An 18,089-nucleotide genomic window follows, 5' to 3' on the forward strand; every position below is an offset into this window, starting at 1 on the left:
AGAGACAACCGACTTCTACTATAATAGGACTTTAAGTGACACATTACATAGTATATTATGTCTAAAATGATCAAGGTAAAGTCGAAACTATTGTTTAAAGTCATAGTATAGTAGAACATGATATAATAGTATGTCAAATCATTTAAAAAAAAATTCATAGTAAAGTATGTCAAAAAAAGCCTTAGAATTGGGTGTTGAAAACTTCATTCTATGGTATGCAGGAAAAATGTAATGGTATATACTATGTTTAAAATACCATGAAAAAAGGTTTTAATGTAGCTGAAACCAGAAAAACAACACAGTATATAACAGAAAATGAGTTAGTTGAACATTTCAGAAATAAAAATGAACTATGTTAAAAGAAATTCCTAGAATTGTATGTCAGAAATATCAGAAAACTGTCATATATATTATGTTGAAAATATCAGAAGAAATGTCATAGCATAGAATGTCAATTTTTTAAAAGTATAGTATGTCAAAACTATATTTAAATCACTGACGATAACCCTTATTAGGATGCTATTACATAATATTTCCTTGCAGTTGAAATGGTTAGTAATCAGACGGGATGGCTGTGTGTGTTTGTTTATGAAGATGGTGACAGTGCCTGCCGGCAGGAGGATCAGGGAGAGTGGCCCTCTGTGTGAGGTGTTAGACTGTAAATATTATTGGCATGTTGACAGTCTCCCGCAGTGCCATGGTGTGTAAAATCGTTAACAGCCAACATGATGGGCCCCCTCCATCTTCAAGGTGAGAAAATAGAGTGTTTTTATCACCGTTATCCAGAGGGAGCTGTGCCGTGTCACATGATCATGTCATCATCAAAGGAGAAGGCTTCACATTTGTGAAATGTAGACTTTTTAAGTATAGGGATTCCCTTTCAATATCTGAGCAAATACATTACACCATGTAGAACACAATACATCAGCTTTTAATTTGTGAAAATACAAAATGAAATCATGTACAATTTTATGTACAAGCCTATTTGTACAAGACAATAAACTGTAATCATTATTGGGTATTATGACAGTCAGAAATATCAACTTAGCACTGTCATTGTATCCACAAGTCAATGTGCTAAAAAGAAATTCCCAAAATAATACAAACTAGATTGCAATGTCGAATGTCTCTCCACCCTACAGGTACTGTTAAACAAGAACACACTAGAAAGAAATATTTTTACATTAAGCTTTGCAGATTTCTTTGAAAAAAACATTAAATGAGTTGCTATCAGGCGCTGCTATTGATGATGGATCATTTAAAAATAGTTTTAAGACTTCAAATTATTTACTACAGTTATCTCCAGGGAATTACAGTCGCATTAAGAATTTCAAACACTGCATTAAAAAAAAAACTCAGCAAAGAGAAAGGTACATTTCTCAGTTTCATGACAAAGATACATTGAGATTGAATTTAGAAGCCTCTTTTCGCAGTAGTGGGTCTTCTGGAGTCCTCCCTTGGCTTCAGCACTGCCTGGCACTTTACTGGCACTGAGGGATGGATCTTCTCTGTGCCAGTAAACATTTGATAAACTCTTTGCACATCCAACATGAATCTTAGCCTAGACTGCGATGCGTCCTCTGTGGATTGAGCTTGGGAAGTTTTTACCTTTGTTTCCCCTTCATTGATTTTGTAGTAAAGTGACAGCAGTGCCAATATAGCTATGTTTTACAATTGAAATAAGACAAGACAATTTTAATAACCACCCTAAGCGTGTACAAAATAAAACAAAGGATATGTGCTTCATTTTATCTTTGTTTTATGAAAATATCAGATGTAATTGATCCCCAACATCAGTCGGAACACTCATGTAGCCAAAGAAAACCTTCTGTATGATAGAGCTGTTTTTTCATGCATCTACAAAAAGCATGACCATGTCGGATTTCGGCATTGAGATTGGTCATGGAGTACATACAAGCGCTGAATGGCCTCCAAGACAATCCTGTGTCAGGCAGGGCTTACAGCCAAAGGAGGACTTAAAGATGCCCACTGCGATATGAGGCTTTCTCATCTTCAGACTGATCATATGGTGTCATGCTTTACCATAGCTTTGTTTCATAAAGTAAATAAATATCTCGGTCACTGTATTAGATACTGGCTGAGATTTTTGGTTATATTTTAATGTCGACAACAAAACAGCTCTATCATATTGGGCCATAGTTAAAAAAGAAAGAAGATTTACACCTGAAGAAACCCTGCAGATACTTAAAAGCTTTACATTGTATGATTTCTGGGTTTTGGACATTGCAACCAAACAGCGACATGAAAACGGTTATGACAAATGACTAAAAAATGCAAAGATAAGACGTATATAAATGAATAGAGATAAGGCTGGTGCCAAATGCCATTTACACATGGACGCTGGCCATCTTAACTGTCACAAATGTTGTGAATTAGCTCCAAATGGCAAAGGAATCACTGAGAGTCAGTCACTAACAATGCCATTGTGGTGGGATTGCAGCTGGATGTAAAACACACATTTTTATTACATACTGTACAGAAAACCTCTGCAACACTGGGTAAAGTCAATGCAGTAATAGTAGTTGTTCATCAACAGCTAAAAAGGCAACTTTTACAATTGCAAACCTTGATCCAGTTAGATTAATCACCTGTTTATAGAAGCAGAAGTCGTGTTTACATTGCTGTTTCCTTCAAGTGACACTCATTCCCCAAAATGGAACAAAAAAAGGGATGGAGTCTGCTCACCACTGAAGATTAGCTGTGCAAGCTAATGGTTGAGTGGTGGCGGCATTTGATTGTGATGATTGTCTTGATGTGATTTGATTCTAAATCTGATCGTACAATAAGCAATATAAGGAAAGCAGTTGTTGTTAGTCTCACCTAAACCCAACTGATATTTGTTTTGCAGATGAGAAGATGAACTGAATCCGAGTCAGACACCCACACGATGAGTCCAAGGGTCCAGATGTCAGCGCAGGGTCGGATCTCAGCACTCGTCTTCCGCTTCTCTGATGGGGGGAATCAAGCTGCTTGTGGATGTATACTGAATGACTTGGTTGATGGAGAGCGTATTCACAGGCTTGATCTGTATGGTCCTCAGGTGGGTATTCTGTGGCTCATCTGTAAACCATGTCTTTTCTGAGGAAAAAAACAAAACATATCAGGACGATTAACGCTTCATAGACGTCCACTAGTTTCAGTTTGTGTTCACACGCAACATTAAAATAACTTCTTGTTTTCATTGAGTTTTTGAAATTTGGCCTGATAGTAATATGCTTTTAGATGTATTTTGATGATGTCCCATTGTCCCAGTTCCAACTTTCAATTTCACTCATCTCATAGCCAAAAACGCTTTGTATCATAATGCCTTTAAAGCATGCTTTTCTGTTGGGTCAGCAGACATGCAGGTCACCAGTTAAATACAATACGTTTTCAAACTTCACCATACCAAAATATGAGTTAATACTCTTCATTTACATTTCATATTGTCAAGGGTTTTATCTTTTTGACGGGCTTCAGGCTTTTGGCTTGATGCAACTTCCTTTTCTTATTGAAGGAAATGAATATGGCATAATATATCGCTGGTGATTCATCCACTTGGCAAGTCCATGGTCATGCATTTTCATCAACATGACTTAAGGCAGTGGTGCTGCAGTATGTAAACACATGTGCAAGTAGTAATATGTTACCAATAATAAAACATCAAACATGATACAGAAAAAATTGAACATCAAACCATTCCGTTACAACCACACATTCTGCAGTCCAACCTACAGTGAGATGTACTGCTTAGGTTATCACCATGCGCTCCTGATGCAGTCATTTGGAAACACTAAACTACTTGGCTTTCTGTCAGAGGGCAAAATGTCAGCAAGGACATAACCATGTTCAATGCATTATTTAACATCATGCATAATCATTCACTTCCATACCTTGGCCCACTCTACTCATCCTTGTTGCACTTTGAAAAAAGAAAGTAGTACACTAAATGTAAGCTAAAGGGAAAACGCTAATATGAACATTAATAACAGAAACTGCACAGAGGTGTAGAAACAGCAGATGCTCTCATTATATATGGATGAGGAGTAGGTTCAACAGTAGGGGAGACCATTAAGTTAACAAAAAATAAAGAAAAAGAAACATGTATGATGTCAGAAAATCTTTTAGTATGCACTGAGCTGCTGTAGCATGTATCAAGCAGCCATATTGTATCCATGCTTGTTGCCAAAGCTATTGGAAGGATGATATTGCCCATGTTGTGGATGTAACTCAGAACCCAAATTAGCAGCATGCAGCTAACAAACCAAATGTGTAATAGGACAAAAAACTTTGTGTAGAAATGAATTTATTATTGGTAATTTCGCAAAGCAAATGATTTTGTGTAGCTGAACATTTCATGGGAACAGACTACTAACCATAACAAGCTTGTAGTGTTCATTCAGCAGCTGGGAAAATGTAGCATGTGTTCATTCATTTTAAATGAACATTCAAAAATATTGAAATGTGAATAACTTCCAGAGAAATATTTAGAAAAAACTTGAAAAGTGCATACCTCAGCCAACTCTGCGAGATCCTCTAAATATGTTCATACATAGAAAATGTTTGGATATCCAAACCAAGGGGGGACATACTATAATATTACTTTTTATGTTTTTATGAAAAGCTGTACTTCAACGTTTAGACTATACAAGGTATAGTCTACCAAGTTATGCCTATTATCACATTCTAATACTTGCTATACTAAACATTTAAGGCATTCATTTTTAGGACACACTGTATTAGGGCATGGTTTGACATGCTTCACTTTTTGCTATTTTTCTGACTTTTGTATGGTGTCCTTCACTGTTGATGCAATTTGGTTTGCTTCTGTGATCTCGGACCTTCATCAGGCATTTGGGTAGTTGTAGCAGAATGTAAAAACACTTGCGGTTGCTCAAATGATTTAATAACCAACATTTTTACCTGCAAATAGCGTGACATAATTAATACTTCATGGTGGCAAATAACATTTAATTATAGCATTTGAATCTCAATGGAAATCAAAAGGCATGAAGAGGATGTGATGTTCAGTATAACACAAAATGAACTTCTTTAAGACGTATCATTAAAAGTGCAGTTCAAGTACAACAGCTTCAATTTAACTATAACAAACAAGTTTCGACCAGGCAACATTTAGAATGATATAAGATGGAGAAACCACAGCTGAAGCATCAGTTCAAAGGTCTGCAAATGTTTTTCCAGCTTCTATTTTGTTGTATTTTGTATTGGGTTTTACATTGTCCCTCATATATCAAAATACTTCTTTTGCTTTAAGGCCTTACTTCACATTGAACAAGACGGCATAACGTCAGACAGGAATGGTTTGCATCACTTGGAGATGTGCAGGTAGGAGTACTACAGTGAAAGCAGCACCAACATTTTTAAAGCTGAACTATATGAGCTTGAAGTACTCAAATGATCCTTTATATCCTGTAAAGCTTAGATCCATAATAGTTAAAAGATAATTAGACACTTCCAAAATGTGGTTTAGTTGTAGAAACTAAACACATCCTTTTTGTATGTGTCTCAAAGTTTACCTTAAACAAATTGTTTTTTCAGACATCTTGCTTTAAACTGCACAGGGCTTTTGGATGGTTTCTAAGGGTGCTTCATTTTAGTTCATTTGGTCTGGATAAAGAGAAAAAAAGATCCATTGTCAAAAAACCATCCCCTTGCTACAAAGGAGTGAAAGAATGAATGAGGTTTACTGTTTTTGGCAGCCCCCAGGAGAGACCGAAGCCATTTGTGGCAGCCTCCTATGTAACTGGAAGGCCCAATCACACTGTTCTGTTCTGAATGGGGTTAAACACACACTTAGACATACAAGTAATACAAACAAACACAGTAAAACATAAATACACACAACACTAAAACATGTTATTGTCTCTTTGCAAAAGGACAGTTAGGACAGTAACGATTGGCAGGCACATACTTTTGTTTGTCTCGTGAGTCCCTGCTCTTTACGCGGTTGGTGCGGTTGGTGGTTGGTATTGAGTGGACGGAGGAGCTCTTTTTGCTGGAGGAATGGGACGAATGGGAAGAGTGGGAGAGGCTGGTCCGAGACTGGCCGGCATTGTGGTCAAACTGCATCAGGCAGAATATCAGGTCTGAGGGCACCAGCTCAAACGCGTAAGGTGGATTTGTTATGACATACCTAGAAGGGGAAAAGAACAGACAGCACACCCGATGTAATTTTAGAAAAGGCAGAAACAAAGGCTGTTTTAAATCTTAATGCAAGCACACATCAGGTCCATACTCACCGCTTGGTACATTGGCTTTGTGAGTTTAGGTGTGCGTCCCGTAACCGATAAATGCCAAAGCACAACATGTTGTAGGTTTTCAGCGCTTTACAAAACAGATCACCATAACAACCCCCATCCTGCAAAACAATGTCAAACAATCATAAATATGTAGCACACAGTCTGCATTTCTTCTTTTAATTGGATAACATATTGATAAAGTTGTGATCATACTGTGTGACTATGAAATGTTGGGATATTTGTCAATGCTTATACACTTAATTGAGGATGACTAGGATGGATAAAACTCACCTATTTTTGGACATACAATCCCTTTCACTACACAATACAAGCAGAAAGAGATGTGTTTAGTCGAGGGGTGACAAAGAGCACTCTCTTACCCCGAGGTCAGCGAAGGGCCCGTCGTACAAGGCCAGCTGTGCCACACGACACCTGTCCCTGTTCGCCAGCGTCTGTGGCGTGCTATAGCCACCTCGTAACGCATTCTCCTCTGCTAGCAGACCCTCCAGCTCCGGCGTCGCTCCGCCTGTTACCAACGTCCGGATCAAGGTGAGGATATTGTCATTGAAGTATGTCTAAAGGAATGAAGGGAGAGAGGGGATAAATCCTTCAGCGAACGCCAGCACAGTCACAACTGAACCTTCTCAGAGTGCCGGCCAGGCCCAATGATGCTATCTAACCATGCCCCGATGTGTCACATCACTTTGCATACTCAGTGAAGAGAAGGAAGATCAAATTATTGCAGGTTACCCAAATTCCCATCACTCAACACAGGAAGTCCTGGTACACATTCAGGCTGTCCAGGCATTCCAGAGCTTTATGTAGAAAACGTCAGTTTTACAAACTGCATGAATAGCCTGAAGATATACTTTCCCCAAAGAAGTTGCTATCTTTTAAATTACATTCAGTTACGGCTTTGTTAATTTAGAAAAAGGGCAAGTGTCTGTACCTCGGTCTCTTGTCTCCCCCTGCTTGTACGGCACAGTGACATCTCCCTTGGCTGCTGACAGCGCTATTGACTAAGATGATGGATGAGGGCTGTCCATTAGGTAGCATTACCTTTGTCTACACTGGAGCGCACTTGAATGCAGCTTTGTTCTAACCTCACTCAAACTGAAAGGCAGACAAGTGAAGCCATCATACCCAGTCTTGTCAACTATTGTTTTAACGTGAGAGGAGAAGAGAGTTCCCACATTTTGGAGAGGGAGTGATATACAAACACAAGATTTCTTGCATATTTCCAATCATTCACAGATATGTTACTCCACTAAAAACAATCAAAAACTAATCAATTTCGACTTACAGCACTCATTAGGGAGTCCAGCACACTGACGGCGAAGGCGGTCCCACAGGCAAAAGGCTGGGTGAGGTATAACTCTGTGTCAGGGTCGTCATCATCATCTTGGTCCAAGAACTGAACGTTTGAGTCGTTCACTATGGAGATAAACATTAACATTTTATTACCATTTTTTTATTTGTTCATGGTTTCCCCACACTACAAACCAGATCTCATGGAATGAGATCCGTTTTGTGATTTTAAAGGATGGATCGTGTGCTTAAGAAACATAAATCAGGCACGTGATTCACGTGAAGAGGAAGACACAGCAGTAAAGTGGTTGTGCACAACAGTCAGAAGCTGCAGATATGGACTGTATCATAAATGTGTGTATGGTTCCAAAAATTCTCCTTAATTTCTTAGCTCGGAATTTGGACCAAATTGTTGGAAATTAAACCGTGTCTGGTTTTTCTGTTCGACCAACTCGCCTTTGCTACATTCCATATCAAGGGCATGCACACTCATGACACCATGCATATTGTCGAAGATTCAGGCCTTGACTCAAAGTCCTGCTATAGAAACAGCAATATGCCATTGTTTATCTTCTAAATCTAAGACAGAAAGTCCAATTAGTTGCACTAGCATGTCAAAACAATGAAAGTATCTCAGTGCCCGAGAACCTTCTTCGGAGATGTCTTGGAGCAGAAAACACATGCAGTAGCATGAAGAAAGTAATGATGTAAAATTTACTGCAGCTTCTGTGAGGACAGGAATACATGTCAGTCATATCGACAGTGCTGAGATGAAAGTAAGAGAGAGAGAATGTGATCCGACAGAAGATGCTATAAAAACAGCTACAAGGACTTCTGAGGGATCAAAGGCCTTGTAATTCTTAGAAAAATAAAAAGGAAAAATGTTGCTTTGAGATAAGGGGCCAAAACAAGACAGGCAATTTCAACCAAAACCAAGGGTAAAATGTGCTCAAAGTGATGCCATGGGAATGGACTGAGCCTCTTGTGCAGCGAGAGAAATCAAAAGGAAGCTGATATGGAGGCAGCACTGCAGTACAGGACAGAGGCACTTCTTACCAAGCTCAGTTATCATTTGTATGCTGGTCCCACTGCTTTTATCCTGACTGAATGAAATCACAGGCAGTTTTTTGCCTGGCTTTGCTAATGGTGCTAGACAAGTGTTGAGGAAAAACAGTTACTGGAGCATGTCAACAAGGGACAAAAAAGCATTTAAAAAAACTCTACTTTTAGTACGGTTAGTCAAGTGTTGACAGCCTCTAATTGCAGAAATTGTGTTTTCAGATCTGTTTACAACTATTCAGCTGGATAAAACATGCAACAGTAGAGCTAGCGTATCAATCAGCAGTAAGCATACCTAGTTCTGTTATGATGGGAATATTTGCTCCCGTTGTGACGGAAGTCTGCCTCACTAATCCATGGACTGGGCTGTTTTCAGGAGAGGATCGATCCATCCCGGGTGGTGTAAAACCTAAATGGACACACATAGCATAAAGCACATCTGTTAATGCAATATTCAATACTTCATCAGAGGCTACAAACCGGCGTATCAGCAAAACTAATACACCGGGGCTATTTCATCCGTTCCCAGCCACTGCCATCGCATAAAGTTGCTGAGTGCGATGTTACCGTATTCTTGACAAGGTCCAATATTAGTCTATCCATAATAGATGTGACATACTGCTCATTTTGTTTCCCTTCGATTGTGTGTGCATGGACACGGAAACCTTTTACACACACACAAAAAAGTATACAGTGTAAAGAGCCAGGAAATAGAAAATAAGTGACGCAAGATTGAATTCAAATTGACTTGACATTCCTTGCTTTCCTCAGAGTGACAAGTAAGCACATTAAATCAGTGATGCTGTATGTATTATACATAGGCCGTGTTTTGACATCCATCACTTACTGCTGACTAAGGCAAATGCGAGGTCATACATGTATTAGAGAAATAATGAAATTGGCAGGATTCTTTTTTTCTTACCTCAGGTCAAAAGGTTTCTAAAAGCACTTCTCTCAGTGTCGGAGAATGACCATTATTAATGGCCATCTCAAGCTAACTGAGTGCTTTGCTGTTTTGAAAGCTGGTACATGCAATATTCATAAATTATACGCATTATGTTCCTTTACAAATGGTCCCATAAAGTGAAAGATAAATAAAAGCCAGGTGAGGCTTTTGTGCCAACACTGTGCTTGTTGCCACCAATTAGGTTTGTGAAGAAACCAGTTGTTACAGTAACCTGAGGAACAGTCAGTAGGGTTTACTGTCAAACGCAGCGACACCAGGTCAGCCAGGCAGCACCCAGTGAGGGATATTCTGTGTGCCAGGGCCCTGTCCCTTGCAGGCGGTGCAGTGAACTATGATAGGGCGCTCCTTACCTTGGGAATTAGCCTGCAAGACCCCGATGCTGTCGTCAAACAGCATGGATTTGATGTTGAGTGACGCCAAGATGCATTCCTTGTCCTGCAGTGATGCATCGTCAATATTGTTCTGATTGGCTGACAGAATGACACACATGTCGCAGAGGTTGATGTTGACAGCCCTCAGATCTGCCCGACTCAACGGCGTGCCCTTTGAGAGGAAGCGAAGGAGAGAGTTTGTAATCTCACCTATACGGCACCAAGAGGTGAATGCAAATGCAGCAACTTTGAAGTAAAGCTTTCACCTTTTTTTTTGCTTCATTTAAAAAAAAAAAGTGGTCCTCACTTGAGCTTTTGAGCTTTGACATTTTTAAATATTAAGCCCAAACCATCATTTTTTCAAACCTTAATAAAGCATTTACGCAAGCCAAATCTTTGAAACGCATTAAATACATTTTGCTTTTGAAGTTTTGACTCTGCAGGAAAAACTGAAGGAGGATCACATTTATCTTAGAAGAAAAAAATGTCAATGCCAAATGTCATGCCAATCCGCCTATAAGAGGAGATATTTCAGTCCAGATGTTTATTCTATCTGGGTGTTTTGTTATACTCACAGGTAAAATGGAGACCTTGGGAAAATTGTGAAGAGTTTCCCACTCCCGCTTCAGATACTCAAGGGAGCCAACAAACACAATGTGCTTCAGCTCATGGTAGTGGAAGTTGCTCGCTCTCAGAGGCATGACAAAGTTTCGGAGACCGATCAATGCTGATTTCACATCTCCGAATATGCACACGACCACATGGCCGCTCAGAACCGTCATGGCGGCCTCACTCCGGGTCTAAGAGGGGAAAAAAAACACACGGTTTAAATATATATATCATTTATATATGTTTACGACATATATGTGACATGAAGTGTTTTTTTTTAGCAAATGTTCTCTTCTATCACTTGCCTATTTAAGCCGTAAAATATATTATGCAGTTCATGACTGCAATTGAATATGAAAGTAATTTTAAAAATGGTATATGTATTAGGACAAGAAATGTTCTATGTACAGGGACCCCATATAGCAAATGACATGTCAAACACCTCATTACAGAGTGTTTAAGTGCCCTGTCAACCTCTGATGGTGCTTTGTGACATGACACATCTGTCACCGGGTAGAAGAGTGTCAGGGACAAATGACGTGTGCTGAGTAAAAGAGCAGAACCCACCAAGATGACCTTCTCGATGTCTTTGGACGGGCACCAGTGAAACATCCCTGTGGAGTCGTATTTCTTTATGTTCTCATCCATGCTTTCCATCTGATCGTTCCCCGGGATGACAAGCGGGTCATGTCTAATCAAACAAAAACATGGAGAGAGGCAATGAAATAATACCATCACCATAAACACAAATTAAATCAATTAGTTTTTGGCATTTGATTTATAAAGCTTAATTCTTAGATGATCAACCTGAGAATATAATCCACTCCCAGGTGTAAAAACACCATGGACATTTTTTTATTTACACAGCACCTTCAGAAAGACATTTTAAAATAAAAAAAATTTAATACAAATTAAAAGATTCTTTAAAAAAGTAAAGTAATTTTAATAAAACTGATTAAATCACCTTCAAATTGCACCAAATGATTTATAATAAATTGAAGGAAAAAAAGAATAATACAAATAAATAAAATTAAAACCTTCATTAATAACCATCTGAATAGAGAGGGCCCCTTCACACACACACAAAAAAAGTAGCTTTCTTCCGGTTTTCCACTCTTTACTCATTCCTGTCAGAGTCCATCTGCAGAAATGCCAACAAAACTGCCATGTCATCAAGCAGAGTGACATCAGCAGCGGCAGCCAGGCGGAAGAGGATGGCAGCAACACACTGTGTTGACTGGCATGAGCACGAAGATGTAATTACGCCCCCTTACTGCATACAGCTTTTGACGTTGTGTGCTGCGTTGTAAAAGCTTTAACAGACCAGACTTTAAATATTTCAGCAATTTGCCCAATCATATTTGCAGTTCCTTGTGAAGGGTATTAATGTTTAAACAGAGCATCAGAACTACATAAACTCATTTCACTGAGCGCTGTGGTGAGGTCCTCCTAACCAACACTGACCACTAAAGTGGTCTAAACACAAGTACCTGCTGTTCACCACACTTGTTCCGAGTAATGAGTTTTGACTGAATTTCTAGAAGATATTTTAAATATAATATTCTATAATGTTTACCTCTTCTCCCTCTCAAGTAGAATATTTTGCTAGAAAAACAACCCCAACAAATATATTTATATAAAACAAATGTAGGTAGGCTATATAAAATGTATTTAAAATAAGATATGCATTGTCTTTCTCCTAACAGAAACCATGCATGTTCATACTCCGCTATCGATATCACTGTTTATTGGCTGTTGCTTATCCCAGCATGCACTATGAGAGGCAGAGTACAGGACAAACACACATTCTTTACATCACACATTTACAACTACAGGCAATGGGGACTATGCAATATAGCAATGAAATTCATGTGAATATTGTTGAATATATTGTGTGTTTTTATGCCCAAATCCTCATTAACTGATGTGACATTTTACATTATTAGGTTGGAATCCTTAATTTAGACACATCATTTTGTAAAATGATAAAAACACTATTGCATAATCGCAGTAGGAGGCCATCAAAAGTCATTGATTTGAACTGTTTGGAAACCCACTCAGACTAAAAGAGAACATAGAACCGTAATAAAGAAAAAGCCTCAATATGGTCAAACATCATCAACTACAATAGCAACAAAGCTAACCACAGAGGCTGTGTGCCCAACACAATTCCCTTTGCACTAAATTGACTGTCAGATTCAGATCACAGTTGAAGATGTTATCCTCTGAAAGTCAGACAGAAGCCTTCTGTCTCTGTCCAAAACCTTTTAAATACTTCTCCCCATAAGAAGGGCTCCTGTTTAATCCATGTGAGTACTTTAAAAGAATGCTACTTTAAGTAACATGTTAAGTATGCATGAAAGTGTCTGCTGAAACTACCATCCCTCGGGCTCCAACAGACTGCAGCCAAAAAAGCCCGCCTTGGGCTTACTCTATATACCCCTAGGCTAGACCTGGATGTCCTTTCAAGAATGGAAGTAGTAAGAGAGGAAATGTCCTTTCTGCATTTTTCTACCCCTCACAATAACATCTTTAAAGCAAATGTAATTCAAAATGTAACGTCAAGTGCAGGATCTGAAAATGTAAGTGTTAATGTTCAATTAAATATACCGGACCTGTATGATAAATATTACCTGGTGTCTTTCTAGCAATATGATTACCTTGACACTGTACACTAAATATTTTTATGAGTAAACAGTTATAGTAAACATATTATGATTATAAGTCTATAGAATATTGAACAGCTGTGAAAATCATCCATAAAAACTTCAAATTGCTGCCCAAACATATTCAATTAAAATGATATAAAGCAGCTTGATAAATGATGTTGTAAATAAATCTCTAGTGAATCAACAAATCGATATATTTTGCGCTGCTTATCCATGACAATCCTCCTCCATAACTCTCGCTGCACTCAGCATCACCCCTTCTACTCGAGTCTGAAGTTCCAATAAGAGTGAAAGCATTTAGTGGTTTTACACCCCGGCTAAATATTTCATCAGTAGTCGAATGTTTCACCACTCACTCAGTGGAGCCGCTGTCACTTCAGTTTGTCCTTGTGGAAGATGACTGGTGAGGCAGAGCTCTGCCAGGATAGCTATCGCTCACTGTCAGCCATGACGGCCTGTCACTATCTTGCACTGCCAATTGCCTCAACAGTCCTGTAGCAGACATGACGTGTATGTCGCGGTGCGGAGCGATGTGACCGAACGCGTTGTGACATCCCACAATTAGATGAGTCTTATGACCCATCAAGGAGCCTGTGGAAATGGTGTTAATTTCAGTGAGGTCGTCATTGCTAAGTTGCAGACAGGATGTGTTAGTTTGCTGATACATCTGGAAACCGGAGACAGTTCTGCTTCTACAGATGATCACTTTCTTATTTTGTGTGTTTTTTTTTCATTACACAGAGCAGAAGTATCTGCGAGTGTCTTCTCTGTAAGCGCGCTTCTAAACTTAGAAAACCATCAGCAGCATAATTTACTGCATTAGTGGTAAAGATGACACGTTTGACAAGAATTCACACGTCATGACCGCACAACATAAAGCCAGGTGTCTTCTAGAGGAGTGTAATGACAGCTGAGAGAGACACAAAGTAGAAGCTAAACATGCATATTATGTAAATGTTCTATTTCAGCACCACTGTAAAGCAGCATAAGTAGTGAGGGCAGGCAAAGTCTTTGAAAATCCTTCCCATCATGCAAACTGACAAAGGCTTGCTCTTCAAAACCCACAGCCAATCTGTTGATCATTACTTATTTACAAAGGCCTTGAGACCGCAGGTCCTGTAAAAACACATTTGATATAGTATACACCCAGATGTTTTTTTCTCGGCTTGTTGCTATGAAGTAACCCTAAGGCTACCGCAGTGAATCCCTCTCCAGCGTGCAGTAGCGCTGGATGAAATAACACATCCACCTGTGCTGTACGGTGTATTTGCATGGCAAGTAGATGGATTGGTTTTGGGGGGCTGTTATTTTGCTGATGGCTATTGCTTTAGAAAAAAGCCTAGTTTTGTTCCCAGGAGTCTGGAAATCACCTGGAGCAAATCAACTTTGACACAACTTTGAACCAAATATAACAATCAAACAATGGCAAACGCCCACCTGAAGAAACAGTTCACAGATCAAAAGCAGAATGCTAAATAGTGCAGATAAACACTCCTTTTATATATAATACAACCCTTATTTATATATAAGAAAAACAGACATTTGTGGATTTAATTTCATAATGCAAAATGATCAGCAGCTATATTAGCAACGGGAACATAAAGTCATCTGTCAGTTTTAATTGAATTTCATCTGTACAATTCCACTTTGTATACGTCAGGCTGCAGGACTTCCCTGGTGCCTTGCTTCCTCGTAACATGGCACTTAATGACAATGACTATTACTATTATCATCCCTGTAATGGCTTCTTGCTGAACAACAGCGTAATCTCCAGTCAAAATCAATAAGCTCCGATTTAATTTTACGGGACAAGATAAAAGCAAGGTAGCATTTGAATTCTCCTTCCATTGTGATGATACATATCATCTGTGGCCTAACGTGCTGAAGAGAGCTCAGAGGGATCCAACAATAGATGAATAGCCTTGGGCTATCTATCCTTTAGAGCCTCTCTGACTGCCTGGCACTGTCATTAGTGCCAGGCCGGTTTAAGAGCTGCAGTCTGCGGGTGTCACTTGGAAACCTTGCAGCATAGAGCCCTTCAGCAGGTCTTACATGTTTGAAAAAACAGGCGCACACAACCATTTCCTGATTTCTGTTATATACTGCATACTAGTAAAAGAGTAACTTAAACTTAAAACTACTGAGGTCGATATAACACTTATTGCCTCAATTTCCCTTCAGCTCGAAGAAGCATTTTAGCATCTTTCAGCTCTGTTTTGGTTGTACGCATCGCAACTTCACATTTTGGTTCACTTGCACCCCTCTTAACCTTGTTCTCAGCACAGCAGGCACATAGTCAATAAACCAACTCTACACTATACCTGCGCTGCATCAACCAGCAGACAAAGTCAGCGATTACCTCGTAACATAGTGGAGTGTTTAGCAGCTTAAGAGCCAGCTGTTTTTCACAGAAGTTGGTGGCAAAAGAAAAACAGGCTAAAAAGAAAATAATATTTGGACAAGCATTTGTTTGGGGAACAGAAACACTACTCCAAAGGGTAGGTTGTGTTCGGTGATAGTAGATAAAAGCAGCTGTTCAACATGTTTGCCAAAACAACTTTGTGATTTGGTTATTGAATAATATAAAACATACACTCAACAGTACGTCTTCCAATAAAACAATCAACTAAAACCAAAAAAGACAAAAATGGCAGAAATGTCCTACCTCATTATCTTAGGTGAGGAGTTTGGAGAATTTCTCATTCCTCCATTACGTTGCTTTTTCTTAGGCGATAACGCCAACTGTTGGTCCTCTTCGACTAAAATAAAAAAAACAGTATGAGGAAGCGAATTATCAGAAGTCAGAATCAGAATAAATCAAAAATCAGTGGCAGCAAAAAAGAACAAGACAGCACAATCTGAGGTCAGTGAATTCAAAGAGATAATACGGTTACAGAGACATGGAGTGGAAAGGGGTTGGGTAAACAAGATGGGGTGGACAGGACACTTTAACTTGAATGCAACAGTCCAATGTTTGCATGATAAGGACAGCAGACATTAGCACATCATTTGCATGAATGTGTGTGGAGATGCAAACATGCAATCATGCCATCAGTGCCATCATCAACCATCATGCCAGTTGCTAAAGTCTAATCTGTGAGGTGTTATTCACCACTCACACTAATCCAGAGATAATCAGTAAACAAGATCATGTAGTTCCACAAATACCTCAAAGGGCATTAGGATTCTTGAATTTTTCAATCCCTTGTTAGTACAAATGTCCTCAGACAGACTTGGTTAGCTCCTCTTCATACTAATCCTTCATATTCTCATTTAATTAAGATAATAACCTATAAACCCATGCACCCAGCTTTATAAATAAGGCTTATTTTGTGCCAATACTCTATCCAGTCTGGATTGCTGGTCTTCATCTTGGGAGTGACGCCCTCGGCTCATATAATCATGTTGGTCCTCTTGCCAGAGTGATTTATGTACAGCTGGATGGCCCTTTGGACATTGTCTTTATCACTACAGGAAACTGCACTGAGCCCTTCATAGGGAACAAATTACAAGTGTTTCCCTCGAGTAAAGTAATCAGGCAAATATTTTCACAAGCTAATATCACAGCTGAAGAAAACAACTCTTCTCCCTGGCAGTCGCTGGTAAAATAAACACAAGCAGCGAGAAGTGTTTTCGCTAATCGCATTTTAACAGCCATCGTTAATAGTGGGAATAGCTTGTTACACGTCATGGAAAACACGCTTGAGTATTTTTTAATGATAGTTCAAGCTGTCAAGGACGAAGAAAACTAAACTGGCTTCCATCAAAAAAAGTAAAGTCTCAACGATCATGCTCGTCCGCAGATGAACGCAGGGTTCCAGCGTGGCTAGCATTTCTAAGAGCAACATTATAATGGAAAATTATGAGGGGGGCTTCCAGAAGAGAGGGATGCTCCAACACGCTGGCCCTTCACATCTTGCTTGGCCTGTTCAATATTTAATGTTTCACAGCTGACAACTGCACACACTGGGTCATTAGTAAGGAATGCTACACATGCAACCACTCCAGCCTGGCAAGCACATGCTTCGGTGGTGCTGTTGTCGAGTACAGGCCTGCCAAACACGCCGAGGGGAGGGTAGGGGGGAGGTGGCCCTTACAGTGCCTGCGACTGAGCGTGCCCTTATTGGAGTGACTGGGGTGGTATCTGTATTTCACCGGAAGGATACGTGCCCTCTGGAGCCGGCTGGCCTCTTCTGCCACCCTCGGTAGCCGGCCCACCCAGAACAGGTCCCCAGAGCCTATGATGCCCAGCCTCAGAGCAGGGGGCTTGGCGGCAGGCAGCAGGCTTCCCTTGCGGTTGTTTACCAACGGGACAGACACAACAGCGATTCCGCTACGGGGCCCCCTACAGACCTCAGATTTGTGGTTCAGTTTAACAGAGTTGTATTGATAATCTGCCGACGGGATTAGGGGACCGCTGTTAAGTGCTAAATGAAGAGGAGGCACAATCAGGATCTGTACAATGCAGATAAATTGATTCTCTGATTTGTTTTTTAAGGGCAGTTGACCCCAAAAAAATCTCCCTGACCTCTAGTGGTATATTGCTATGTCGATAGCAAACATTTTATGAGCCAAGGTTTTCAGTTTGTGTTCTGAGATTTGTGCATCAACCCTTATACCATTGAGGTCAATGAAATTAAATTTGTAGCACAACACTGAAACAAAATACTTGACTAAAGCTAAGGCTTATTGTCAATAGCGTAAACTACTTCCTGCTGAAGAAATAGTCACAGTTAAAACTACTCACATTATGTAAATTATTCCAGAGTAAATAGACATGTTAATTCTTGTGAAATCCTTTTTTTTTTATGTTGTGAGCACTACAAATACATTTCACCTTCGTTGT

The 18,089-nt window shown here is 39.6% G+C and overlaps 1 protein-coding gene and 1 long non-coding RNA gene across 9 annotated transcripts in view; one reads left to right on the top strand and one right to left on the bottom strand.

Moving 5' to 3' along the window:
• The window catches only part of LOC134871241 (uncharacterized), a 126,707-nt gene extending 123,106 nt beyond the window's left edge, over nt 1-3,601 (top strand). For both annotated transcript variants that reach the window (XR_010166650.1, XR_010166652.1), the window contains exon 4: nt 2,870-3,601. This is a non-coding gene — a long non-coding RNA (uncharacterized LOC134871241). The remainder of the gene's footprint in view (nt 1-2,869) is intronic.
• LOC134871237 (calcium-activated potassium channel subunit alpha-1) overlaps nt 911-18,089 on the bottom strand; it is a 70,823-nt gene continuing 53,644 nt past the window's right edge. For 2 of the 7 annotated variants that reach the window (XM_063893914.1, XM_063893913.1), the window contains exons 21-31: nt 15,909-16,002; nt 11,142-11,265; nt 10,541-10,765; nt 9,945-10,137; nt 8,923-9,036; nt 8,625-8,717; nt 7,564-7,694; nt 6,641-6,835; nt 6,261-6,379; nt 5,933-6,154; nt 3,473-3,922 (exon numbers count right to left, since the gene is read on the bottom strand). In XM_063893914.1, coding sequence (XP_063749984.1) covers nt 3,868-3,922; nt 5,933-6,154; nt 6,261-6,379; nt 6,641-6,835; nt 7,564-7,694; nt 8,625-8,717; nt 8,923-9,036; nt 9,945-10,137; nt 10,541-10,765; nt 11,142-11,265; nt 15,909-16,002 — 1,565 coding nt within the window. In that variant the 3' untranslated portion in view covers nt 3,473-3,867. Of the gene's footprint in view, nt 3,100-3,472; nt 3,923-5,932; nt 6,155-6,260; nt 6,380-6,640; nt 6,836-7,563; nt 7,695-8,624; nt 8,718-8,922; nt 9,037-9,944; nt 10,138-10,540; nt 10,766-11,141; nt 11,266-15,908; nt 16,003-18,089 lie in introns of those variants that run through there. The other 5 variants (XM_063893915.1, XM_063893918.1, XM_063893920.1 and 2 more) reach the window with 5 other exon arrangements.

The sequence above is a fragment of the Eleginops maclovinus genome, chromosome 10 (assembly GCF_036324505.1).
Source record: "Eleginops maclovinus isolate JMC-PN-2008 ecotype Puerto Natales chromosome 10, JC_Emac_rtc_rv5, whole genome shotgun sequence".
NCBI lineage: Eukaryota > Metazoa > Chordata > Actinopteri > Perciformes > Eleginopidae > Eleginops > Eleginops maclovinus.